Consider the following 27,880-nt stretch of genomic DNA (forward strand, 5'->3'; position numbering starts at 1 on the left):
GCATAGAGGGGAAGAGATGCTCACAAATTCTGCTGATGACGGCTGGTAACAGCAGTATGAGTCATGTCTTACCATATACTGGAACATCACTTGTACTTGCAGGTAAACTGACAGAGCAAGTACAGCCAGGTATAAGAAAAAGAATTTCAATGTATTTTCCAAACTTCACTTCAACTTTTTTTTCTGGCTTAATTTTATATATTAGCCTTTGTTTTATCACAGAAGAAAAGTATTTAGTGGTGTACTTGAAAGTGAACTACTATCGAAGACTACATTTTGACATATTCTCTTCCCTGCAACCAAAAAACATATGGTGAAAAACAACCAGAATCCAATTAAATTAGCATATTACACATTTCTGTTAATAACTGTGTGGCAACACAGTGAACAGGAGTGTAGTCCGATAAAAAAAACATTTATTTAGAAACATACTTAAAAACATATTCTCAGCAATTTTAAACTTCTTATTAAATTGTAAAAGCCTATGCGGTTCAACATGATTACAACTCTCAGGGTCTGACCAGTCAGCAACATCTCACTTTCCAAAACACTGAATGAATCATACACTTTCCTTAACGATCTTCTCAAAAATTCAGCTTCTTTCAGTGAATATGCATCGATGACAGTTGTAGAAAACCTACAAACAACTAACAACCATAAGGATGTTTCTTATGTGAGATCTGTTTTAAGTGCACAAAGTGCAAAGCAGCAAAACAACACTTGACCACAAATTTGACTGTGTTGCACTTTGCAGTGTATCTCACATAAAGCACCTCTTGGTCTTTTTTTTTTTTTTGGATTGCATGCGATAACATTATGAAAGGGATCTGTGTAACAGACTGTGAGATGGTAATTATAGTGGCTAAATACTGTGTAAGTATTCACAAAGATATTAACTGTTTCCAAGTTCTGCATCATGTAGAAGATGTAACTGTTTTTATCCAAAATAAAAACACATATACAGCATTGCTCTACTAATCTGCACTCTGAGGGCGTCCTGAGCAGTGCCGGATTAGAATTAGCCATGCTTTGCAATTGGTCAGATCTGTAGAACCATTCAGCAGACATTCTAAAGAGCCATATGTGGGCTGACACCACTCAGAAATACTGAGTTAGCAATTTGCATCTTGTTAAGCCTCCCACTCAGATTTCCATGTTTGCTTCCCTTATTGGCTTTTGATTCAAAAAGTTCAGAGAGTCCGCGCTGTCCTGGCTCGGCGTGGACAGGTACTCTAACTCGTAGCCTCCACTTCTGTTGGCCGGACGGACTTCACTCGATGCTTTTTTGTGTTCCAGGATCTGTTGCAGCTGGTGGCTGGCATACTCAGGCTTAGTGGTGAGGGGTCCTACGGGAACCTCTATGCCCAGGATGTCAGTGACCATGTAGGGGCGAAGCCAGCCCACTAGAGGGGTGCTGCCAGGAGTGTAGTGGGTCTGCCGGTGGTAGAAGAGGAGACCATCCACCTGCAACCAGAAATTTAGAATTATGATGATGAGAAGTAAATGAAATGCATTTGTGTTCATTTTTCATAAAAAAAGATGATGAATTATTTTCTAAACTCTTTGTTACACTGAACATTTTAAATATGTATCTGACTCTAACACTACTTGGAATGTGTGCAACAGCAAAGTAAGGTGTTTGCAGAAAGTGGTTAAAGATCTAAAGATCTGCTCTTACGCTGAAGCTGTACTCAGATGTCAGGGCTTTCTGAATTGACTCTGCTGTGCAGTCTGTGCTTTGGAGGCTCACAAACCGGAACTGTTGGACCAAACAAAACCAGAGCACCACGTAGTTAGTTCCCAACACAATTTGTCTTCTTGTCAAATGTGAGAAATTGCTTTCCAATGGTTTACTCTGCAAGGACTAAGCCTGATTTAGCTTCTGTTGAGCTGGTCCACACAAACACTGAAGATTTAGAGGTGGAACTCAAAGTTCACTCCACCACCCTAATCTTCAAGATTTGTCTGTAATAATCACCTCAGCGCACAATTAGTCCCCAAGACAGTAATGGGAGTTTGCCTTGAATTTTCCTTTGTCTTACTTTAGGTTCAGGTTCAGGACTTTATTTATCCCATATGGGGAAACAAGGTGCAGCAAGGCATAAAACGCAACAAACTCAAAATACAGAAAATATGTTACAGTGTCTCAAATAATAATACTAGGTACAGAAAACCAGGAAGGAAAAATGTGGCATGAGGTGGAAAGGCTCTATTCCTGCCACTGGTACTCACAGGGTTGCGTTTGGCAATCTCTGATAGGCCGTCTGTCTCCTGGACTTTGGACTGAAGCCAGTAGAAACGGAACTCGGTCTGTTGATGAGACAACACAGACTGTAAACAAAAAACTCCTATTTCAAAACCAGAGCCAATGAGATGGGCAACGTGGTGTAACAGCACATCTGTGGCCCAGACTTTGCTACTTAAGCAATTAGACAAGCATTCCTGGATCGCTGGAGGATTAGAAACCAGTCTTACCGGGCAGTCGTAGACCGGGTGGCCTCTCCAGCACATGACGTCCAGGATGTAGTATGTTCTATCCACTTCACTGTAAATGCAGTCCAGGATTGTGTAGTCTGCATGGGGAAAATACAAAAAACTATTTACATATATACAGCATTCACAGGTATAGAACTCCTTAACGGTGACTTACAATATAAATTTAACTGTTATTGCCTTAATAAAAAGAAGTAATACTTTTACAAAATGACCTTAAGATATCTGCAGGGTGTGTGATGTGATTATTGATCTATACCAGTGGCACAGTGATTACAAGTTCTGACATTTTAGGTCCTGTACGATGTTTTGGAACAAAAAATAACCAGAAGAATCACCAACAACCAACCCTCACACAACACCCCGAGGAAAGTGCAACAATGAACAATCAGTGCTGTGTGACATTTTAGCAACAAAGGCTAAAAGAATCTTGTTTACAAGATAAAACTGTTAAATGGTGAGAACATCAACTCTTCACTGGGTGTTTTAGTTGGATCTCTACTTTCACTGACCCCATAATATCAATTTTTAATCTTTTATTAGCTTGTAAGATTGTAAACATCTGTTCACTACAGTCACCATTTAAAAAAACTGTTCTGTGAGTTTGCACAAAGTTTGTGAGACACTTTTGTGTGTTGCAAGAATGCCTATGTGATCCATTTTAGTGAGCCACTGCCCTCCAGATACAACCAGCCCACCTACCTTTTCCCATGGCAGAGTTGTGTCGGTTCCCACCGGGCAGCAGGGAGGGGAAGCGGTTCACACAGTAGCCACTTTTAGTGTACGCTGCAGTGGAACCCTTCAGAAAAAAAGTCAGAAACAGAAACATTAAATGACACAAGAAATAACATCTACAACTGATTTACATTCTAATATTCCTCAATAATATTGTCAGAGTTGAAAGTATGAGGACAATACTCAGCCCTATTTGAAATGTACCACAATTTATGTGCATTTTTTGTTTAGAGCCATTTTGAATGTAAAAATAGAAAAGAGTAATATTCTCACATTTACAAGACAACTTGATAATTATAACTCCTTGGTGATTGCAACTGGCGACTATAACTGATTATAATTGTGGGAATAAAGTGATGCACATCAGAAAAAGGTTTTTGGTTTTTGGTGTAGGTGGTCCTCAGAGTCCTGGCAGCATAAGTGACACAATGTTCCCACAGAGCTACATGGGAAATATGGAGAGATTAAAAGCTAAAAGTGTCATTTAAAATAACTCTTACAAATAAATGTGAATGCTCCAAGAGCAGATGCAACATGTCTAATTCAGTTTTCCTCGAGCAATGGAAACCATCTGTTGTTTCTGTTTTTCAAAGAATCTTCAGTTCTCGTTTTGTGAAGAGCATTGGGCCGTGGTGTTTCACACATTTGTCATCTGTGAGGTCAAGGTCTAAAATACTGAACCAGGAACTGTATGACTGTACACAGTCATTATGATATTTTAGATGATTGCAACAGAGGGTGTGGAGTGTTAGTGGCACTAGTACAACACAGGTTTATGTGTCCTGATAGAGAAAAACTGTAGGGCCAGTATGACAGGACAGGCATGTTGAACCAGTTACTAGCAATCTGCAATGCTGATAAGCATTTTCATGCCTCTTCATTACTCCTAAACCACAAGAATGATGTAATACAAGGTAAATGACACTTCTATTTTACATTTCAGACTACCACAGAAAAACATGTGATGTTGCAGGAAAATAAATTAGAAAACCCACAAAGTTCTGACTACGAGTAATTTTTTTCACCAGAAGTTGTTGATAACTAATTTCACTTCTTTTAATTTATGTCTTCATGACGATTTTGAAAATACTACACAGGATATTATGGCTTAATAATGGCATTGTTTGGGGGTGTGTTTCATGAGACTGACGGGTTGCTACTCTTCCAGCCCTGGTGACTACCACTCACTTGCTTTTACTCAGCATCACGCCTGCTTCAACCTGTCTCCCAAACTTTGGTTTTTCAGTTTCTAGCAACTCATAAGATGATGACAAGTATAAATCTAAACTTCATGCACTGTATTCCTCTTCTGAAGCACCTCGAAACTCTCCAATGTTTCTCCTTTTGTACCTATATTATCAAATTGCAGACAGTAATACAAACACAGCACAGGCAGTAGCGACATCAAGTAGCGAAGTAGGTGATGATGGACTGATATTTTGAGTGCTGATAACCAACTTAAGTTCAAAAATCAGTATCATGTTGATGTGAGCTAGACAGGAAGAGATGAGGAATGTTGTGGAACAGACAGGCAGCGCCAAATTGACAGAAATTACAAATTACAAATATTTTATAAAGCTTTGTAATTATTATTCAGCTTTTACATAAAGGTTTCCTTGCAGCCTAGCTACAAATGTTCTGAGGCCTGGTGCCAGTTTATGGCCCTGGGTTTGGGAACTTTTGCTACAGATACCACAGCTTAAGAACTGACACACAACAAACTTAAGTCTCAGCCGAGAGGAAGAGAAAAGTAGTGAAATAATACACAAAGAAACAAACATTTGTGCATTTCTTTTTTCCCCACCAGGAGCAGACAATCTGTCCCCTTTCTGGTCTGTCACTCGGATCTGTCACTTTGTTCCTGTTACAATCTAATGACATAATGAATACAATCAGTTTGAATCAGCATCATATTAACTTCTCTTATTTCCAACTGGATGACAAGACACAATGTGACTCAATAGAGTTTGTGTTATCTGTGGCTCTGGCACAACTTGCTTTCGATACTTCTCATTTTTCAGTTCCCTTAACACTTTGACACCACGGCCAAACCCTTTTTCTTTTGGGCATTATATTCTAGTTGTCATGTAGAATACTTTAGTGTTTAAAATAACTAAATGTCAGTGGCTATGTATGCAGCTACATATCTAATTTTGATAAAACTGATTCACATGGCGACTCAGACTCGAAATTATGCAAATCTTATGATTCATACAGTGCTCACTTTACACCTTACACAAATGAATCAACATCTTTACATCATTATAATGAAATCACTTCATACTCACTGCTTTCTCTGTTACAGATTCAGGAAAATTCTTCCTAACTTACTTGCCCACATTATTAATATTGTGTAAGGTTGCTCATACAGGGCGGCTCATCTTACTCACATCACAACTCACCTCTTTCTCCTTGATGCCAGGAATGCAGTGTTGAATTTACAAGCAACAGATACAACATGCGGTAATCCTCACAAAACACTGATTCAGTCAAGCCGTGACAGTGCATTCAAATGAGAAAAGATGCTGATTACTGTTCTTCGAGTTAATCAAATCTTGAAAGTGGTAAGACTTTCGGTCAGGGCTGGAAGATGACACATCAAAATCAGCGCAGATGGAAACTAATTAATAAGCCAATAAGAAGCAGCTCACAGAAGCTCAGCTGTATTTGACTGACAGTCCTACGTGCCGTCAATTATCAACGTCATTATCATCTTCTTCCCCCCTGAGATCTTGAATTCAGGTACTGTAGAAATGTGGTCATGTGAGACAGTAAAAGAGCAGTGACAGATCCCTACCTTGGAGGCAACGATAAGAGATCTTTTCCCCACAGGACAGACCACCATCAGCCAATCAGTGTCCAGTTCTGATGGCACATCCACCAGCCACTCTGACAGCATGAGCTGAGGAGGAAGGGGAACTTTGTTAACAGCATTTCATCTTCATCATTCATCAACATTTGTATTAGAGTTATGGAAAAATCAATGTCAGCAAAAATGTCAGCATTCAACACCAGAGTGATTTATCACAAGGTCTAATGCCAAAGAGCAGGACTGTAATTCTAAAAACTACTACGCCCTCTGCTGGACAAAATGGCGAATACAGCAAAAAGATTAGTGAGCAATGTGCTGTCCTTCACACTTGAGTAACAGTAATACATCTGGGTCATAATACGTCAAACACCGACCTGGTTTGCATAATGTTTTGGCAGCTTCCTCCGCTCAATCTCCATCCCCTCTTCCTCTGCGTTGCCATCTTGTTCCCGTTCCCCCTCCTCCTGTTTCTCCATGTCCTCCTCCCCATCGCTGTCTGCCCCGGTCCAGTCCCCATCAGCCAGACGTCGTGCATGGTTGACGTAGTTTAGTCTCTTACTGAGATTACAGATGGAAAAAAAAGGCTAATCCCAACACTTCAGCCGTAAATTTACCAGTGCACAGAGTTTACTTAGTCACTCAACAATAAAACATATAATAGAATGGCAGCTTCCTGAAGCTAATTCAGTCAGCAAATTGCATTTTTAAATTGACCAAGTGTGTCCAATCTGAATAAGGCCATAGTAAACAGCTTTGCAGAATTGGCTTTGTACTGGACAAATACTAAATGGTTAGGACATGTACCTTTTTTGCAGGTCAAGGAAGCGCCGCCGTCGCTCACTCTGCTCCAGCACACTGTACTTGCTCTTGTACTGGGCCAGCCGAGGGTGGGGGGCGGCTGTACTGTTGGGCTCCTTGGACACAGCAAAGCTGGCCGAGAGGGCTTGGGTCAGGTCATCCATGGGGACTCTGCAAATCAGTACAAAATAATGGTTATGTGAGCTCATAAGCAATTTTTCCCCACTTTCTGAAGTTGACCATGCCAAGGTAATGTAGTTGATGAATTCATGAATAATCACTGTTTGAAAATGAAGATAGTGGCATTATTCATGCCACTGTGTCATTCATAATCTTTAGCAGCAGCTTGCAGATTTGACTATTTTTGTTTGTTAGGAGACTTAATTGACTAATCTTTTCAGCACTACTATATAAGTGACCATCATTAGTCACATCCCAGCCATAGAAACCAAGAAAAATATACAGTTGTGGGCAAAAATTGATTCACTTTTGAGGTGAATAGAAGTAAACTGAGTCCCTGCAGCAAACATACATTAAAATGATTGTTAATGCACTGTTACTTTTTTATTGAACTTTAATTTCTTAGTAACCTACCAACCCCTTGCCTGTGAGGCATAAGGGTGAAAATATTCTTCCTTGGGAAACATTGCACAGAAAAGAGGCTGGCTTCTACAGTAGAACAATGATCTAAAGCAGACCTCAGTCTGCCAGGAACTATGTCAAGACACACAAGCTGAAGCTTTTGGAACAGCACTAAAAGCCTTGAGTGTCATTAAAAATGATGCTCAAGCTTTAATTAAAAATGTTTAGATTCTAAACATGCTGTGTGTGCAAGAAGACAGCCTGTGGTGTATCAAGTATAGAGAGGCTCTTAGGTGCTGCAGAAGCTAGCTGTAATATCTGCCAAGTGGGGGGCATATTTACTTATTTTTTCTTCAACCCCTGGGGTGCCAAAACTTCTTCATGTAGCTGCAATTTGCCAGTCACTGCCATTTAACTTATTTTGCTCCTGTCTGCACTCTAAACCTGTGCTTGCCCAAATGGAGTTCAGGGACCTAGGTCTCACTAGGTCAGTTAATGTCAATGCTACATACACTCAGCTGCCAGTTTATGAGGTACAGCAAACTAAAGCTAATGCAGTTTGTGGTGCTGTTGAACTGCACTGCATTACACAGACACGTGTTTCTGTTATTTAGCCTACGTTCATTTATATAAATGAACACTATAACTTTTCGCGACGGTTTAATGCAGAACTGCTTATAATAGACCACGTCAGTTTTAATTAGGTGTTTTTTAATTAACCTGCATATTGAACTAGCTTTAGTTGCATGACAAAAATATAACGCTGACTAAAAGGACGTGTACAGGCAGACGAAAAACGTCCTCTCAAATGGGTGGTGTAACCCTCATCTAGTGGGGGTCTATTTGGCTTCGCTGACATTAAAAGATACCAGAGTTACAGTTCTTTTTAGCAGCTAGCATTATGCTAAACCTGCTAGCATGCTGTGGGCCAGTCGTTAGCAACACTGAGTCTATAAACGATGCGTCGCTGCTTTAATTTCTAACAGGTACACACAATTATCAGGCCCAAATTAACTAGAGAGAAGGTTTGGTCAGATAATAAGTAATAAATCTGCTGTAATAGACAGATACCTTGGACATCCAGGGAGGCTGCTGTTGCTGTTGAAACTGAGACTGAGACGTCACGCTGTCATTTTTCCCACCAGTGACGATATTTGGTTGGCCGACCAAAAGCAGCGAACTAACCCGGAGTTTTACCGAGCAAATTTACTCATGATGGAAATACCTCAGATTAAGATTAGATGTATTTACCATTTACTAAAGTGCAGGGGAGTACGGAGAGTCTTGCGTGCGTCTCGCAGTGACAACTTTAAAAACATACACACTATTGAGTTTAATGATAAAGAAATTGTAATGCACATAAATTATAAAATTATTGCACATAAATAAAGGACTAGGAAAAAACTCCGTATGGCAGCGATAAAAACAAGACAAGAGAATGAGAGGGGATGATGTGGTTAAATAGAGAAAATGAGTAAGTCTGAAAAGGGAACGGTTAAAAAAGTGTGGTGGACTACAAACCAGTTTCCCTTTGAAATGTAGTGAAGTAGAAGTAAAAGTAGTACAAAGGAAAAAAATGCTGTACCATAGTAAACAGAATTTCATCTTGAATTTGATCATCTTATGGTTATCTTAAAGAATATCTCTGGAGAATATTAACTATATATCAAGTATATTCAAGATTGAATCCTTGAATCCTTTTTGGTTGCATTAAGCTTGTAGTGGTTAATCTGACGCATCTCCTACTATTGTGGTATCATGATCACAGCAATAATAGTTATTATTACTATTATTATCATTCTTATTATCTTTTCCATCTACTTAATCATCATCATCATTTGAAGCTCTGAAGCTTTATTACATAGTGTTATTTGGATGTTGTAATCGGTGTTCTGTGTTATACTCTGTTTCTCCTGTTGTGGGCGGTGTTGAGCCAGTTTCTCCTCTTTCAAAGACTATAAAGGAGCTGATGAAAAAAAGGCGAACTTGCCTTCAATTGTCCAAGCCTAACGTCATGGAAAGAGTTACTTTGTTGCAGCGCGCACAGGAACCCTAAGAAATAATACTGGCCCGTGATGTGTGTTGATAATCTGTAGGGGCAAATTGTTTGGTTGCTGATTCTGCTTTGAGCTCAATTTAAAGGATCGACTAAAGATGCGCAGGAACCTGTTTACAAGGAAAACGCAGCAAGTTTGAGTCTGAGGGAATGCGGGGCAGGAGGCTCACAATGCACAGGGATAGCATTACTCATCCCTCTGTTTTTCTTCACGCCAGGCCACTTTGTCTTGGAAATATTTTCATCAAGGATCTTTTCTAGGCTCCGTAATGAGAAGCAAGTGTCCGATAAGTGAACAACGCGAGGTTGCAGTCCAGTTTCTAAGGATTAAAACCACCGTCGCTGCTTTTGGAGGAGCCCTTTGGTGAAACCAGTTTTTTGTTTTTGAACCTGTTGAGTTTGTGATGCGAAATGAGGTCGAGACTCTCTCTGTTATGAGGGAGTTAATGTGTTACAGAGCCTTTATAGCCTATAGTTATTTTTAAGATTTTTAAAGCATAATAGGTAATAAGACAGTAGAGCGATAACCTCAATGGGCTGAGGATGCTAGTGGTCACAGTAGGCATTTTTTAGTCTGTTTTTTTGGCAGATAGAAGTAATAGTTTTACATAACTGTTTACACCTCCTGTGTTTCTAAAGTATCAGAGCATTAAATTTGCATAGGTCATCTGGTGCTGTTGCACACCTGATCCAACAGCTGCCATGTAATTTGAGATGAGTTTTAATATTACAATGAGCTTGTGTCAGATGTTTCCAATACAGCATGCATCAAGACAGTAGCATCAATATAATTTAGACACTATGTGCATGTAGAATTTATTGGTTTCGGACCCACTGGAGTATCAAGATGTCAGTGAAAGCCAAAGCCATCTACACTTTTCAAAGTGAGAACAAAGAGGAGATCAGCATCCAGGAGAATGAGGAACTGGTTATCTTTGATGAGAACTCAGTGGACGGCTGGTTTCAGGGGGAGAACAGCCGAGGGGAGAGGGGTCTCTTCCCTGCATCTTATGTGGAAATTATCCGCACTCGCTCCAACTCTAATGTGACTGACTGCTCCATCAGTCCGGCAGGCTCTTTAGGAAAGGACTCCTCCTATTTCCCCTCAATACCAATCACCCCTCCCCATTTGCAGCAGCCGTACGACGACGATGAAGATGATGACTGGGATGACTGGGATGACAGGTCCACAGTGGTGGATGATTCTGACCACTCTAGGAGCCCGGGAGCCAACGGACATGCCCATCAGAGCCCGCTGTCCAACAATCCCAATGTGCACTACCGGGCCAAACCACACATGGAGAGACAGGACAGCATCTCCAGCTCCAGGAAAGGCAGTATGGTGGGCAGGAACTTGAACCGATTTTCCAGCTTTGTTCGCTCAGGGGTGGAGGCGTTTGTTTTGGGTGATGTACCCATGATGGCAAAGATAGCTGAGTCATACACCATCGAGATGGGCCCCCTTGGGCCCCGGTGGAAGGAGAACCCACAGCCTTTCTCCTGCTCCATTGAAGACCCCACAAAACAAACAAAGTTCAAGGGCATCAAGACCTACATTTCGTACCGGGTTACGCCGAGCCACACAGGGAGTCCCGTCTACAGACGTTACAAACACTTTGACTGGCTGTACAACCGCTTACTGCACAAGTTCACTGTGATCTCCGTGCCTCACCTGCCTGAGAAGCAGGCTACAGGGCGATTTGAGGAAGACTTCATCGAGAAGCGCAAGAGACGACTGATACTGTGGATGAACCACATGACCAGTCACCCAGTCCTTTCCCAGTATGAAGGCTTTGAGCACTTCCTGATGTGTGCTGACGACAAGCAGTGGAAACTGGGAAAGAGACGGGCGGAGAAGGACGAGATGGTGGGTGCTCATTTCATGCTGACCCTGCAGATCCCTAACGAGCACCAGGACCTTCAGGATGTAGAGGAGCGTGTCGACTCCTTCAAGGCCTTCGCTAAAAAAATGGACGACAGTGTGATGCAGCTCACACATGTTGCTTCAGAGCTGGTGCGTAAACACCTGGGTGGGTTCAGGAAGGAGTTCCAGCGGCTGGGAAATGCCTTCCAATCTATCAGCCAGGCCTTTATGCTGGACCCTCCCCACAGCTCAGAGGCCCTCAACAATGCCATCTCCCATACAGGCCGCACCTATGAGAACATTGGAGAGATGTTTGCAGAGCAACCTAAGTATGACCTCTTCCAAATGCTGGACAAGCTGTCGCTCTACCAAGGCCTGCTCGCCAACTTCCCCGACATTATTCATCTACAGAAAGGTAACAAACTCACCCATGAGTAGTTTTCATTGTGTGAGGGGTCTCTCTGATGTCCTTATGCATACAAGCTCCAAAAGGGAGGAATGGATAAATGTAATAATCGCAAAAAAATTGAATGATGATTACATCCATAATCGGCACAGATGTTTGGATGTATCCTCGGCCTCCCATCCGTTTTTCATTCCTGCAGCTTCATTCACATTTTAACTGAATCAGCTCTTCATTTAAAATGACAAAAGTTTTTCCAGCCATCTGGCCATATAATGGGATTTTCATGTCACATAAATTAGAATTTATCAGAGGATATGGCTGTGTTGGAGGGAGAGGGCTCTTCAAGGTTCTAGTAGATTATCATTCAATGTAAATACAACCGTCCATACCTTTATATCAAGTGAAATTGTGTATCTGGTTGGGTTGTGTGTGTTGTAGCACCCCACAATTGATACAAGCAGCGTGTTGTAAAAGCTTCAGTGATAGCGAAGAATAATATACAAAGTGTTTGCTAATGGGAGCAGACTGAGCCAGTGGGCCTATGATCACGTTTTGTTTCTCAATCTGCTTTTTTTTTTTTTTTTGCTGTGGATGACAGATTAGGTCAGATTTTGCCTCCAGCACGTCCCCTCCCACTCCACAGACAAACACGATTTTAACCCAAGCATAAAACATAGTGTGAGTATGTTTTATGTGTCAGTCTGGGATACATATTAGGTCAGAGTGTTTGCCTGCAGCATCTGAGGTCATTTGCAGCACCTCCTTGACCCCCACCCGCCCTGACACACACACACACACACACATACTACTAAATTCTCTTGCTCTAACAAATACTTTCATAACAATAATGGACTTTGACAACCTGTGCAAACATGTCTGTGAAGAGGAGGTAGAGAAGTATTAGACAAATCATTTATTCGTCACTTGCCTGGTGTTAACCCTATGCTGATCATACTCCAGTAGGAAAGCATACCATGAGTGTAATCTTCAGGATCCTATAATATGTATGCACATACAATCCAAAGTGAAGTGTGTATGTATAAGGAAGATTCAGTGTCAGGTTTTAATATCAAAAGCTCTTTTATTACTGACATTGTTTATGTAGATTGTCATTAGAGACTGAAAATAATCTGACTATTTACCTAACTAGTGATATAACAAAGCTGCCATTAATATTACATATAAATTTGGGTGTGTTTGTTTTGGAGGTTCACCTTAGTTTGCTCTTGGTTCTGTTCAAAATTTGATGAGACAAACCAGCAAGAGCTTTGTTGGAGCAGAATAATACGACCAGCAGCCATGATGTGACACCTGAGTATCATTGGCAAGGTGTGGTGTATGGACGTGGCGATCACAATAGGTGGTATGTTATCAGGTTGTCCATACCTTGATCCTGTGACCTTGGTCTTCGCCAGTATTTTTGGATGGGCCTGTATGTTCAGTTTTTCGTTCTGCTTTTAGTGAACACAGTATCACAGCATCAAGGTGTAATCTGAAAAAAAAAACAACTACTTGTTGACATCTTCATTGTCACTTTTGTGGTTGTGTGATCAAGAAATACTGTATGCCAACACTAATGCCAAGTCCAAGCATATTCTCATAGCTGGAAATGTAAAATACATCTCATCTTAAAGGTCAGAGTGTTTCATCTTGGCAGACACCAGCTGTTCAGAGCAGCAGATCCAAAACTTTCTTTTTATATGAGCTGACAGAAGAGTGTGAAATGTGCATTCATTATTTTGAAAATTCCACACATTATTACTCACTCTGAGTCCTGCAGTCACCACTACATTTATCTCTGAAAACCTACTTTTAAGAATCACACCTCACATATATACAGACATGAAAAATTAGACATGGCAGCAATAAATCATGATTCACTGCTTATATATAACTTTTGTTCATGTATTAGCATAATGGTGTATAATCATTAACCTCATTGACGTAAAATCATAAAGCACGCCGTTGTCCTGTAACTGGAAGATTCCTGATTTGAATACTTGGAATACTCTGTCACAGTTGTGTTTGTGATGGCTGATTTTCATAAACATTAGTCCTGCTCAGGTTTACAACTCAAGCATTATCTGCTGCTAACCTTGGTAGATTTTTGCCCAAGACAGACACTGACATATCAGCAGTGTGTGTCAGGTCTCAAACAAGTGAAAGGAAAGGGTTGCTACCAATAAGGAATAATACTGTTGGTAAATGTTGTTATCTCTTTCAAGCAGCTGGTGCTCATTATTACAGAGTTAATTTGTGATACAGTTCAGCTAGTCACATTTAGTCACTCCACCCAGGGATAAATGAGGATGACAAAGCAATCAGAATGATATTAAAGGATCAGTCCACCCAAATCATGAAATATAAATACTATTAATCAACCCTAGTGGTGTCAGGTCATGTAGATGGGTCATATGCAGAGGTTTTGAGATTTAATTTTTAAATGCTTGGTGCACCACAGAGAAAATTCCATTCTCCTCCATTATACTGGGATGACTGAGTCAGAAAGTTAGCCCGGCTCTGTCCGAAGGTAACAAAATCTGCCTATTAGCATCTATCAAGCTCACTAATTAACACGTTATAGCTTTATAATTTAAACCATAAAAAAAGGAAGTGTACGATTGGGGGGGCGGGGGGGTATTGTGCCAAAATATTTATATTTATTATACTGTACATGAGGAGGTTGTGCAGCAGTGTTTTTGTTCAGGCAGAGACCTTTTCCCTCTGCTGAGTCTTCCCCATCGGTCCAGATAACTTCCCTTGATGTGACTTGTGTTCTGCTGAACCAGATACAGCTGTGGCAACACTTGGAACACACAGTACTGAGGTCAACCTTTTCCGGTGCGCTCCTCCTCCTCTTCATCTCCTCATTGCTTTCTTCCTGCCAGATTTTCCCCTTCACTGAGGTCTATAGAAGCTGTTTTTTAACTGTGATCCTGGAGAGCATGTGACCTGCAGGAATGTTAACTGTCTTTGAGATGTGGTGGTGGGCAGCAACTGCATGTGGCCTTGATAAAATGGGGTGTAGGGAGGAGAAGGTTTTTGGGTAATGTTAGAAAAATGTCAGGGTGTGCTCCATACATCTTTTTCTCCCATTTTCTCTGTCCTATTTTGGCTTTTACTCAACCGATCTTTTTTTTCTTCCGGTCTCTGGTGTTTCTCAATCTACAAATCAGTCTGTCATGAAAGCTTCACCTCTGTTTCGTTATACCCTTCATGTCTGTGTGCTTCTTTTCATCTGTTTCCCCTCCTGTTTCCCCATCCATATCAGAATTGTCTGTCTGGGCTGCTGCCCTGGTTTCAATAACGGAGACAGAAAATCTAGTCAGAGGTTTGGACCTAACAGTGCACTGCAGCACTTTGAACCTCTGCCAAACTAATCCCATAGTTAGACCTTGATCTCGTTTGAATACAATTGAAAGTCTTGATCTGAAGGGTTAATTACATTGCATTGTGATAGAATAAAGGCCCTCTGAGGCTTTTATGTGAAAGGCACAAATGTGAGCACTGCTGGCTACAAACACACTGCCTGTTACAATTACTTGTTTGTTGGTAATCTTAGTCTCTGAAATTTACTGCGCTGCTCCCAACTGAATCAATAATACTTATTTTGAATTACTGTACTTAATTGTAAACAGAGTTATGATGGTCTGGTATCAATCTAGATGTAAATATTATGTTATAATACATGTGTATTCTCTGGAAGTAAGAATAATTGACAACAGCAACTGTAACTGGAATTCGGGAGAGCAAAGCAGATCATGTTCTGTAGATTTTGTACCTGGCAACAACTGCGGCATTACTCTGAGACAAAACCACCGCTTGAAGCTTTGAGTAAGCACAAAGGGGAACATAATACAGTGAAACCAACCCGCCCCACACTCTGGGTATTAGTCTCAACTGATCTGATCACTTTTGTGAGATGAAATCTTAGGCGTTGGCTCTGCTTGCGGTCTGCTTTTGCAGTCACCTGTGTCCCCAGAATGACATGTTAATAGAAGCAAGGCAGAAATTATTCTTGTGTTAAATTCTTGTGGACAAACCGAATTAAATTGAACTCGAAGTTGTGGGTTAGTTAGAAAAGGCCACACTGAAATAATTGCAGTTTAAAATCCTGAAGAACATGGTTAGAAATGACAAAACAAAACTCATGACAAATGTTCTGTGGTGATCTGCAATGCAATTCTCTAAATGAAATGGACCAGAATTTAGCTGTTCTCCTCTCGTAGTGACTAATTTTCTTGGTATAGAAAGTTTTAAGATGTGTGCTGATAGTGGGATGAAACCTCCTGTGATCTACACCAGCATTATTCAGTTTGAGAATGAGCTAGCTCCCTTGGGATGCCTCCAGCACGCCAGCCAGACTTTTAATCTGGACAAGAGGTTAGTTGTCCTCCATATGGCAACACATTACAAAATCACATGCAGGCTCTATCAGCTTGAAGGAAAAGATATTTTGTTGCCAGTTCTGAGGATATGTGCATGCCAAATGCCCCCTTTATCTGCACCAATAACAGATAGTAGTTTAACTTAAAGTTTTGGGATTTCGCCTGTATGCACACGGATGTCTCTTTGTGTTTTGTCTGAACAGTTCTCAGTATTGTTTTATTCTTACTCTCAGAGCTGACCAGGAGCACATACCGTGTTTATATGATCTGACAAACGTTACGGGATTACAACACACAAGAAAATTACACAATAACACATTGTCAGTACACACACTGCAATCTGTGAAACCAGGCTAATGAAAGGCATGCTCTGGGTTTCAGTTGCAATGCCCCAGTCATGGCACCATTTGAATGTTGATTGTATGTTATTTTGTTGGCTACAGTTCCCCTTTGCTGACGTTGGTGACTTGAGAGAGCAAATGTTTTCTCTCTCCTGTTTGGTTACCCATAAATCTTGACAAAGGCTAGGCCCTCATCTTCACACACACTGTCTGTCCACATGCTGCTGCATTCCTGTCTGTGTTGGCCCAGCGCACTGCTGTTTCACACTGAAGGAGATTACAGATGTCTCCAAGAACTTGGTTTTTACCACCTCCGCCTCTCTCCTCCTCTCAAAAAAAGCCACATATTTTGTGGCATTTGACTGAAAAAGAAATAAAGTAAGGGAGGAAGCTGGCAAATATAATAAAAGTCAGTGCCATAGCTACTTCACATATTTTTTTTAATATTCAGTCCCACTCAAAATTAAAGAAACCTTTCACCTTTCAGTGCACAAGGCAGTTTAATACAACACCACCACCAACTCTGACCTCAGTTAAAATAGAGTTGAACACCTCTGCTACACTGTGTCAACAAAAAAAGTGAACATTGTGGTTCACAAAGATTCTGCAAGTCTGAGTATCAGGGCTCTGGCCAAGTTGATTTTTCCTTAGTCTGTCCAGACGGGGGAAAAAACAGCCTTGTCATTCATTTTGGTGAGACTGCTGAACAGCAACACTGTCAAGATGCCAGTGTTAGCCAGATGACCAAGTTTCATCTAAAGTCCCTTAGCCAACTCTAAATTAGCCCTGCCAAGTTGAATCTGGCTGCAACACATTGTGACATCTTCGGGCAAACACTGTCTCACAGCCAAGCATGATTTAAGGGCACATTCCTGCTAGATTACTTTGCAACATGGCTTCTATTTACTGTGTAGTTATCAAGACAGTTGAACGCAGACAGTAAAACACATTTGAGAAATCTTGTTTCATAGTATTACAGATCAGTGTGCTATGTTTTGGTGTCTAATAAGCCTTTAAACTCATGGATCTGTAACTCAAACTAGACTTCCTGGATTGTATTTTATTGTCTCACCAACACCTGGACACAACCCCCTTTTTTAAAACCAGACACTGATAAATATTTTTATATCAACAATGGATTAAATGTGTAATGTGAAAAGGGTCACTTGTTGTGACCATAATGACTTTTTAATGCAATATTATTTTGTGTTTTTAGTTTGCTGCTTCCACATGCTCCTAAAATCAATCAATGCTGGATAAATGTACTGCTATTTTTTTTTTTTTTCCCCAAAAAGCCAGTCTGAAAGTATGACATGGCTGCTCAGTGGTTTGCACTTTCACCCCTCAGCTGGAGCCGACAAGGCCAGCTGGGTGATTTCTGTGAGTAGTTTGCATTAATCTTCCTCTGTCTGCGTGGGTTTCCTCCACCATGTTCTGGTTTCTCCCCAAACCTTGAATTGCTTGTATGTATGAATGTGTGGTAGACAAGCAACCAGTCCTGGGTGATCTTAGATAGAGAGCTGGAAAGCTTAGCTAGAAAATGGATGGATGGATAGCTGGTTTGCTTGACTCTCCCAACTGCTTGCATTGTCTGAAGGAATGGAAAATAGAAGTAATTGTCATCTGTATTTGTTCATGTTTTTGATCAGTTCATTGTTGGCAACAGGTTCACCAGTTAGCTCACAGATGAATTGTTTTTTTGGCTCTGTTTGTTGAGATGATAACATTTCTACCTCCAGTGCAGCTAAAGTACAGCTAAAGAAGCACAAAACTGAAACTTCATCCTCTGTGTTTGTTTGTCTTATCCTGACAGAAATGAAGTTTTAACTGTCAGAAAGCTTCTGGGCATCGACCATTTGTAGCTGCCATCATGGTAATGCTGACATGATGCTTGTGGTTGGCATGGAGACGCCATCCCTCAGAGAAGAACATTGTTAGCAGCGCATTGTCTTGTCTTTTCTTGTGTCATGTTGTTGTTGTTGTGCGAGCATTACTAAGCAATCACAAAGGTCAGGACAATGGAAAATCCTTGTAATTTAACCAAGTATTCTGGAATGTGTCAGTCTGAGGTTGGATATGAATTCATTGTGTCAAGGACAACTACAGTCCTGATTGGCCAAACATCTTTCATCACAGAAACATCTTGTGCTTTTTTCCTTATTCGTGCTGCCTCTCACAAGCCATTGCAACACTTCTCATTAGACAAATGTTATAGAGTGAACACAATGAGGAGATAATACATCTGTTCCATAACTGTTATAAATAAATTTTATGGCACAAACAGAACAGAAAAGCCTTGACCTGGAGGGATTTCAAGACATCACAGCTCTTAAGTCATAATAATAAACTATACAAAGGAATTATAGTCATTTGTTTTACTTGCTGTTTGATGGCATAACTGATTTTCTAATGTCTGAACTTTGTGAGGTTGGCTGAGTTTGAAAAGCCCACTCAAAAATTATTATAAAGCTGGCCATTTTTTCCCAAATGACAGCTAGAAATCCCAAGTATTTTTCATCTATGTCCAGTCCAATTTTTGATTTAACGCTGACAACACCCTTTTATACAAGTGTAGGAGCTGTGAGCTAAAAAGAGCTGAAATAAAATCCCTTGCGGAGGAACATTGTGTGATAAACTGTTAGGAGTGGTAATGAATTACATCCCTTCAAGATCAGTGCTTAGCATATCCTGGTTAATAAACAAATACATCACAATGGCAACATGTCTGACACGAGTGTGGATTTATAACACCCATCTGTGTAAATGTGAAGTAGGCTATATAATAGTTTTAGATCAGATTCTTTATGCACATAAAAAAGAACGTCTGTTGAACATCTCTTTGCATGGCTTCAATTAAGAGCTTTAATCTGAGCTTTGGAGCTATTGAAAGCTTCATGTCTTATTTCTGCGAGTGTAACAGTTGCAGTCATGGTCAACAAAGTAGTTGATGAGCACGGGGAGAATTTAGCGTGCAGAGGAAGTGGCCCAATCACAGATTAAACATTTCTAGTAACCAAGTCCCCATGCAAGCTCAGAGAGGGTGGTTCTGTTTTGAACATTCCTCATCCCTGAAGTAATTAAAAATAAAAGAGTAAAAATTAACCTCAAAGATAAGTGGACAAAAGATATTTGAGATGGCTAAAATTGCTTGTGAGCACATTCCAGCTCAGGACATAAACTCCAGCTCAGTTTTTATCTGTGTATCTGATTTGCTGCTGTAAACACTATTACTGTCAGCTTACTCAGCAGTGGGTTCTTTTTTCATGTTTGTGTATCCTCGAGGCTTTTAAGGCCCACTTTAAACACTGGCAGTTATTGCAAAGTCCTTTTGACCCTGTCATGCATTCTTGAAGCTGTGTCTCAGTTTTTCTTCCTTTCTTTTCTCTACTCTTCTCTCTAACGCTTCCCTCTCTCTGTTTTCAGCTTTTCTGCACACTTTTCCTTTCATTTTCTGGCAGTAAATATAAAGTTCAAAATTTCAAGCTCCCCGAGGATGAACAGATACAAATTTAAATAAACTGATCTTGTCGTCCCACTAGCAAGTGAGCTAACAGGCCTAACTCGAAGTCAATGCGACTTAACTGACATTTAGCAAGCTAGCTAATTTGGAGAGCTTTTCCCCTCCTCATTAACTCTTTACTGAATGAGATGATGCACCATCCTAAGAATAAAATGTTAGTGGGTGTAAATGGCACAGTACAGAGAAAATAGACCTAATATGTTTCTAACTTGCTAGAGTGCTCACTAAGTCATCTTTATGTTCCCATGGTCCAGTGTTCCCTAGCTCTATATAGACACACACAGTGGGAACCTGTAAATGTCCCCCACCCATGTCATACCACTTGATATGACATGGGCTATTATGGGAACTTGTTAAAGGGGTCTCCTGTTCCCCAGCGCTGCCATATGGCTCTAAATATAACAGGTCTGCACTTGAGGGAACTTATCAAATGGGTTAGGATTAGGGTTATTGTATATTGCTGTTTTAAGCCTTGTTCTAATAATAAAAATAAAAAAAATCTGATAATATTTATGAACTATTAGAACTTAACTAGGTCACACTTTATCTGAATGCAATAAGAGGGTTAATGCTTGTTAGCAGAATATTGAACTAGGGAACAGTGTGGACCATGGGAACATAGTTATGCTCCTGTGTTCACCAACTAGTCACTACTAGTGAGATGGGTGAATTTTTGCTTGCCTTTTTACATTTTTTGGTGCGACTGGGCCTGAAAATCTCTGCAAAGAAAACAGCTTTTGTAACATATGTTGCATTTCAAGAATACTTTTTGATAGATGAACAAAGAACAAATATCCCATCAGTTCAATGCGGTGCTTGACACAGACGTCAGCCCCTCCACACACACTTACAGCTCTCTACTAATGGTCAGTGTTTTGTGGTCACAAGCCTCATTTGTCCTCAGTTGGAAAATGTTTACTAGTCTGTCTGATGTGAATAACGTCCACTAATCTCACTCAGTCACGTTATTTTTTTCCTGTGTTTAAAGTCTTAAATTCCCAGATTAGTTTGTTTTACAGTTCACTGATGAGTCACTCTGATTATACAGATTTGTAAAGGAATATTACATTTTTTCACATCAGTATTTGAACTTTGAAGCGGTTTAAGGTTTTTATGCTTACAATATTTTAACTTAGACTGTATTCCAGTATTGTAATGCACACTGCATTAATGACAGTCAGTAGGATTTGCAAACGTCATGCCACATCTTGCCAAATATTTTTCCCCTTTTACTTTGCAAGAGAGAAATTTAGCCCAGTTCCAAAGCTTGAAGGAAAAATGGGGGTGTTCTGTGGTTTGCACTGCAGCAGTGAAGTCATTACATACTAGTGGCTACGCTTTCACTTATTAGCCCAGCACTGTTTCACTCCTCACAGCCACACAAACCCAGTCACCTTGAGTAGGCTATGAAGCAATAATCTTTTTCATAATAAATTAATTCAACTTAACCTCTAAAGGGAGCATTTTTGAAGGATCTTATCTTGATGGGGTTGTTTTATAACAGTTACCTACATCTTTGTTTTGGAAATACAATCATTACTGCCAGACGAAGACTAATGATCTACTAAGAAAAATAAACTTAAACTTAAACACAACACAAGCACAGGCTATAATACTGTAAGAGCCAAGTTGATATTGTAATTTTTTTTCCAGCTTACTAGCTTCCCTGATAAATGAAGTCATGCTCCATACGACTTCCTAAAGATTTTTTTCTTTATTACATTAAGATCTCTTGTCAAACAGTTGAGACTAGCAGTCCCGTGTTATGTTGATCGACTGCACACACACTGTAACAGATGTATACAAACTAGCCTCTACTAAAGGGGCTCAGCTCCAGTACCTCCACTTAAGGACTAAACAAAAAGAGTGATTTAATAAGCTGTGACTGGAAAGCACGGCCCCAGCAGAGAATGAATTCAAATTAGATGCATTTGTCCTAAAACTGCTGTGTACTAATGCTAGGATCGTAAAAGAATCTGCAGTCGGTGGAGAAAAATAACGCTGGCTTTGCTTAAAAGGAACTCAGCCATGGAGAACCGGAACATGTCGTCAACATTACAGTAAATACAAGCACATAATGCAACACATGCTGTAAACAAATACAAGTGAACTCGTCCCGCGGTGACCTCGGGCCCAGGGAGGTCTGTGGGAATGGGGAATTTAGCAGATGCCATTTAGCAGAGTTCATTTACCCAGAGGGTTGCGGTTATAGTTAATCTTGACCGTCCTCATTCTTTTGCTCTCTCACACTCACACATACTGAATGACTTATTAATATAGGAAGGGGTACCTGCAGGTCTCAAAAAGTAAACAAAAAGCACCAAAGTCAGCTCTCTTGAAGACATTAAACAGTCTTAAATTTAATTTTGTATCTGATTACATGCTGTCGGGAAACATTATACAGTTATAAACTAAAAGTGGGATTGTTGCAACAGTTGACTGTGTTCACATGAGCCTGTTCAGCGGAGGCTCGTGTGAATGCAGTCCATAAACAAAGGTGGAAGATTCTGTGTCAGGATCATCAAACATATAGTTACACTGCCACTACTACTAGCTACAGTAGCTATATAGGAAGCTCACTGTCTTAGAATGTGCACATGCAGATTTTTGCAAAAGCTTAAATTGACCTTTCCTTTCCTTTCCTTTCCTTTCCTTTCCTTTCCTTTCCTTTCCTTTCCTCTCCTCTCCTCTTCTCTCCTCCTCTCCCGTCCCCTCACCCTCCCACTATCTCCTCCTTCGTAATCCCTTGTAGAGCTAATATCTACTCTGCACAGGCCCATGAATCTCTCTCATGTGCTCAATGTGCTCTTTGGCCACAGCCATAAAACATGCGGTAGCCAGTCTGGTCGGGCAAGATAAACAAATCTGGTGACTTTCCAGACCACTGGCCATGTATCATACAGCATTTGTTAACTTGAGAAAAAGGGGGGGCAGAAAGCCTGTAGTGGGATCGAGAGATTGGTTTGTAGAACAGTAGGAAACCTACACAGCTTTGGTTTTTGTTCTGTCACAGTTAGTTTTTTTGCAGCAAGTCCTTTGTAGGTTTGTATCAAGTCAGAGAGCAGATTTAGCTGCAAGGAAGAACACATCAAGCTGTCTTTGTGTTGAGATATTGCATCGGCTGAACCAAAAAAATTTAAGAAAGGAACTGGTTTTTAGAATAGGACGAAACCTAAATAGCCTAGCTTTTTATCCTGTCACAGTTTTTTATGTTGTAACTTGTATTTTGTGGCTTTAATAGTATAATTTTGTGTCACATGCAGCTGCAAAGAAGAGCGCTTCAAGCTCTCTTTGTGATGAGATTTTGCATTAGCTGATCCAAAAATGCTGTACCTCCCCATTATCCCCTCTCCATACTCATGCACTCCCTTTATGTCCCACAGACATGCTATGTGGTGATGCACATTCTCCTCTCATGTGGAAAACAGAATACATGAATGTAGGTCAGCGCCACAGACTGCAGTCCACACGCCTCCTCTCTGGAACAGATTGGAAGTGCTGTTCATGCTTTCCCAGACTTCTGCCAGGAATTCCATACAAAAACCAGGGCGGCATGAAGTCACAGATGCAGTTAAAGGATAAGACCTGCACGCTGCAGCAGATAGATTAAAGACAGAACAACTAGCTTGTCCAAACTAGTCCTGCTAGCCAGATTATCTACACTCTGTCTGACTGAAATCTGTGTGCTTCCTGCTTTTGAGCTGAGGTTGTGTGAGATTGAGACAGACTCGCTAATCTGATGGGAAATGCGGTGTGGCGACATACCATCAGGCTGCCATATTCTGCATTTGGAAAGTGACGTCATAGTAGTCTGGTTGAATGTGGTTACAACTTGTCCTCATCTCAGCGAAACTAGACATTTGGTATGCAGTGAAACAAAAAGTAATTGTGTGGTGTGTTCCCTGCTCTGCCTATAAAGTGTACAGCTTTACAGTAGTTAATATCTGGGAGGAAAAGTTACGATGCTGGTCTTTACTGCAGAGCTGCACTGAGAAGATATTGGCATAACATGACTGTGGCAGTTTATTTTCATATAGCACATCATACTGTAATACAGACCCACCCAAAGAGCAATAAAAACCTGAGACTATTTATGTAGACTATATTTAGGTTTTATCACAACTTTTGTTTTAGGGTTTTTACACGCACATTTTATGGCTTTTCTGTGACGCTATACAACAACTTATCATTGTTCTCTAAGTTTTAATTGAATTGAAAAATTATTGTGGATGTTGAGTTGATAGTGACATTAAAGAAGAAAAAATATACTAGTAAATTTAGTAGTTTTTCACTGTAGTGAACAGCACAAATGAAATTCAAAAACTAAACTTGAAACAATCTGCATTACCACATAAATAAATGATAACCCATGTTTTTGTTTTTTTTTTTCCATTTGGGTGAACTGGCCCTTTAACTAGTGTTCAGTCTGACTTCTGACTAGTCTTAAGTTTGTGGAACACATGCCACCTTAAAATGGGATTGCTGCTTTGTGTTTTGACTATTACAGTTTTTAAAATACTGTTACTTTCTTTCTGAACCCAGGTGCCTTTGCCAAGGTGAAAGAGAGCCAGCGGATGAGTGATGAAGGGAAGATGGACCAGGACGAGGCCGACGGCATTAGGAAACGCTGCCGGACGGTTGGGTTTGCCCTCCAGGCAGAGATGAGCCACTTCCATCAGCAGCGAGAGGTGGACTTCAAAGACATGATGCAGGCCTACCTCAGGGAGCAGATAGCCTTTTACCAACGTGTTGTTCAGCAACTGGAACGCACCCTGCGCATGTACGACTGTCTGTAAAGACACCAAACCGCTGCCCAGTTCAAGATGCCAAAAAAAAAAAAAAACATAAAAGAGAAGGAACAGAAGGTCGAAGTCTTGACTCTTTTATCAAGGCGTTTTTGTGTTGGTCATATTTGGTCCAGTTTTAAAAGACTTGCAGATCAGTGAAGCAGTAGTTACTGGAAGACACACAAAGCCAGTCAGTCTTTCACCTTGATGGATTCCAAGTCATATTTTTGTTTTTTAAAGACCTACTGTACATTTTTTTCTGAAACACACATCACATAGGCAGTGTCACGGTGTATTGTTTATTTTACATAATTTAAGGTGTTTGTAACATTAAAATAAGAATATAGGTTTCAAATTCATAGTGGATCTATAGTTGATTGTTCCATAGTGTCACACATGAAAGCCATGAAACGGGTTTTATTTTGAAATTGTCCCCTTCTCTGCAACATCATATCATGCACTTTGGCTTCTCCAGGGACTGATTCAAGTTACTTCCAATATGTAAAAATATCACAATAAATAAACATTCCAGATTTCTTTCTTTAATCTAGCATCAAAACATCATCACATTTTGTCCAATACAATATAGTGTTGGGGAATTTCACCATCACCTCCTCTGGTTTATATTAAGGGCTCTACTTGCTCAGGTGTTCACTGCTTTGTTTCACTCTCCTCATGTTGTCTCTCAATACCAGTCACAGCCTGTCTAAACCTTGCAACATGTTGATGATTACTTGTAATTCATTTTCATTTTCTTACTTTTTTCATGATGCAAAGTGCCTTTAAGGATCTGAGGCATTCTGATGAGATATTTGTAAATGGACCATTTGTCTGTAGCGTGTCTTGTATTTTATAGGGTAAATTGTTGGAATGAGTTGTGTTTAGAGACAAGTTTGCACATGTTTTTATATACTGGTGGGTCATAGTGTGTGTGGGTTTATGCAAAGGCGGATGAATGAAATGAATCAACAACTGTGCTGATCAATTCCCTTTGCCATGGTGAAAAATATACATATCTTTTTAATATAGCAGCAGGTTTATCCAGCCATTAAATACAAAAATAGTCAGATATTTTAAGTGGATTAACTGGTTGAATGTGAACTTGGCATTTCAGCATTTGCATTAGATCATTTAATTGACAAAAAACAAATTCTTCATATTACCAGTTTTGTTTTTTCATGAATTCTGAGTATGATTTGTTCAAATGATATTATTCAGTATTTGTCTATGACGTAACCACAATAACAAAGAATATGTGCAGTCACTTTACTCTCATGTCTGTCCATTAAATATGAAGCTGCAGCTAGTAGTGTTAGCTTAGCTTAGCATGCTTGGGGAGACAGCTAGCCTTACCCTGTCCAACTGTAACAAAATAGCATCTATAAATACCTCTGAACATGACTAATTATTATTTCTGAGTGAAAGACTTTCAGTTTGAGGTTTTACAGGGGGTTATGTCTCTGCACCCGTTCAAGAAATAGTCAGACACATAACCTCTGAAAAACCACAACTTTACATTTCTTACACTGCAGAGAAAACAAACAAGTTATAGATATAATATGTTAATTAGCGAGTTTAAGAGGTACTGGTAGGAGGATTTTGTTACCCCTTGTCAAGCTAAGCTAGGCTAACCAGCTGCTAGCTGGACCCTTTAATTCATCCCACAGACATGAGAGTGGTATCAGTCTTCTCCTTTAACTCTGTAAGAAAGTGAACATGTATCGATGTACCACGTTGCTCTTACTTCACTGTGATCACAATGTAGACGTGTCACTTTCTATATTTTAGTCTACTCATTTTTCCACTCCTCTCCGTCTGAGTGAGTGTTTATTACTAAATAAGAGTTGTTCCAGTACCATTACTCATCCTGTTGAACAGGAGAAAAATTTCATGGCAACTTGTGGTGTAGACGAAACTATCTTTAGCATTGTGACGACCTTAGGGGTGTATGTAGAGTCTGCGCTGCAGTTATAAGCATTACCTCAAGAAGTGTAGGAAATGTATTTGTGAGCTTGTTGTGCTTTTCCTCAAGCAACTTCCAGTGTTTATTTGTCAGTTGTGAGGCACTCAGTTTTGATGGAGGAGGGGTTGATCTCTCAGTGGTTGTGTTTTGGGTGGTGTGGATGAAAAGTGAAATGAAAATTAATTTTGTGAAATCTCTGCCTGGTGTTTGTGAGTTTCAGAATTTGAAGTTCAGAGCTTGATTATGGTTTTTCCATAACAAAGAAGTGCTGATTCAGAGCACAGGTTTCTCAGTAAACAAATGGTCTGTGAGTGTGTGTCTGTGCGTGACTCAGATATGAGTGTTGTCTCTGTTATTGGTGCTGCTCAGTCCACATGTGCGGCCTTTAACTCTTTGCTGTCTAAACGTGGTGTTGTTTATGTTTGTTTATTTTTGAACAGACCTCTGCTTTTCATACATCAGCGTTGTCTTCTTTTTTTATCGGTCAGCATTTGCACTCATTACAGTTTCTCCAAGACCAAAGAAGTCAGACATTTTCTATACCAAACTTCCTTTGTTTTTTAAAACTCTGTTTGGTTGTAGTGAAATTCAATTCGTTCTCTGGTTTTGTAATTGAATCTGTTCTACTCTGAGGAAACTGTGAAGGGAGCATTTGGAAAGAATTTTAAAAAAGCATTCCACAAAGAAAATATTATGGAGACCAAAGGCAAAGACAGATTTTGGGCAAAAGAAAGATAAGCAAAGAGTCAAATCCTCTCTGTAAAGTACTTGCAGCCCCGACCAGGTTTCGTAATGACACTTTCCTCTCATGTTCCGAAGCTGCGTGATAAGTTAAATGCCAGGCATTTCACACAGGTGACTGTTTCTTAACATGGATGTGTGACCTGGTGAGTCGCTGTGCTTTAGTTTCTGAAATAACAGATGGTGATTTTCAGTAAGTAATTTGTCACTTGATTTAAGGGAAGGGGACCTAAAAAATCTTAATAAAAGTAATGATGGTGATTTTGCTCTGTCTTTGTCGTCTTTGTGGATTTGAATGTCTGAAATATCAATCAGAAATCATTTAAAGACCAGTGGATAATACAGCAATGTGAGTTTGTTTTCCATGGATATGTGGACTTTACAAGTGTTCACT

General features: G+C 40.1%; 2 protein-coding genes across 2 annotated transcripts; one reads left to right on the plus strand and one right to left on the minus strand.

The window, feature by feature from the left end:
- Nucleotides 1-394: 394 nt before the first annotated feature.
- On the minus strand, nucleotides 395-8,601 carry snupn (snurportin 1). Its single transcript, XM_018675890.2, has 9 exons — nucleotides 8,492-8,601; nucleotides 6,845-7,009; nucleotides 6,415-6,598; nucleotides 6,026-6,130; nucleotides 3,196-3,292; nucleotides 2,476-2,573; nucleotides 2,233-2,310; nucleotides 1,679-1,759; nucleotides 395-1,464 (listed from the first exon to the last, which is right to left on the minus strand). Exons 2-9 carry the CDS (start codon nucleotides 7,000-7,002, stop codon nucleotides 1,144-1,146), a joined length of 1,122 nt encoding a protein of 373 aa, XP_018531406.1. The 5' UTR covers nucleotides 7,003-7,009; nucleotides 8,492-8,601; the 3' UTR covers nucleotides 395-1,143.
- A 790-nt stretch (nucleotides 8,602-9,391) lies between these two features.
- snx33 (sorting nexin 33) lies at nucleotides 9,392-27,747 on the plus strand. Its single transcript, XM_018675892.2, has 2 exons — nucleotides 9,392-11,755; nucleotides 24,538-27,747. Exons 1-2 carry the CDS (start codon nucleotides 10,324-10,326, stop codon nucleotides 24,789-24,791), a joined length of 1,686 nt encoding a protein of 561 aa, XP_018531408.1. The 5' UTR covers nucleotides 9,392-10,323; the 3' UTR covers nucleotides 24,792-27,747.
- Nucleotides 27,748-27,880: the final 133 nt, after the last annotated feature.

The sequence above is a fragment of the Lates calcarifer genome, linkage group LG10 (assembly GCF_001640805.2).
Source record: "Lates calcarifer isolate ASB-BC8 linkage group LG10, TLL_Latcal_v3, whole genome shotgun sequence".
In the NCBI taxonomy this organism is placed as follows: domain Eukaryota; kingdom Metazoa; phylum Chordata; class Actinopteri; family Centropomidae; genus Lates; species Lates calcarifer.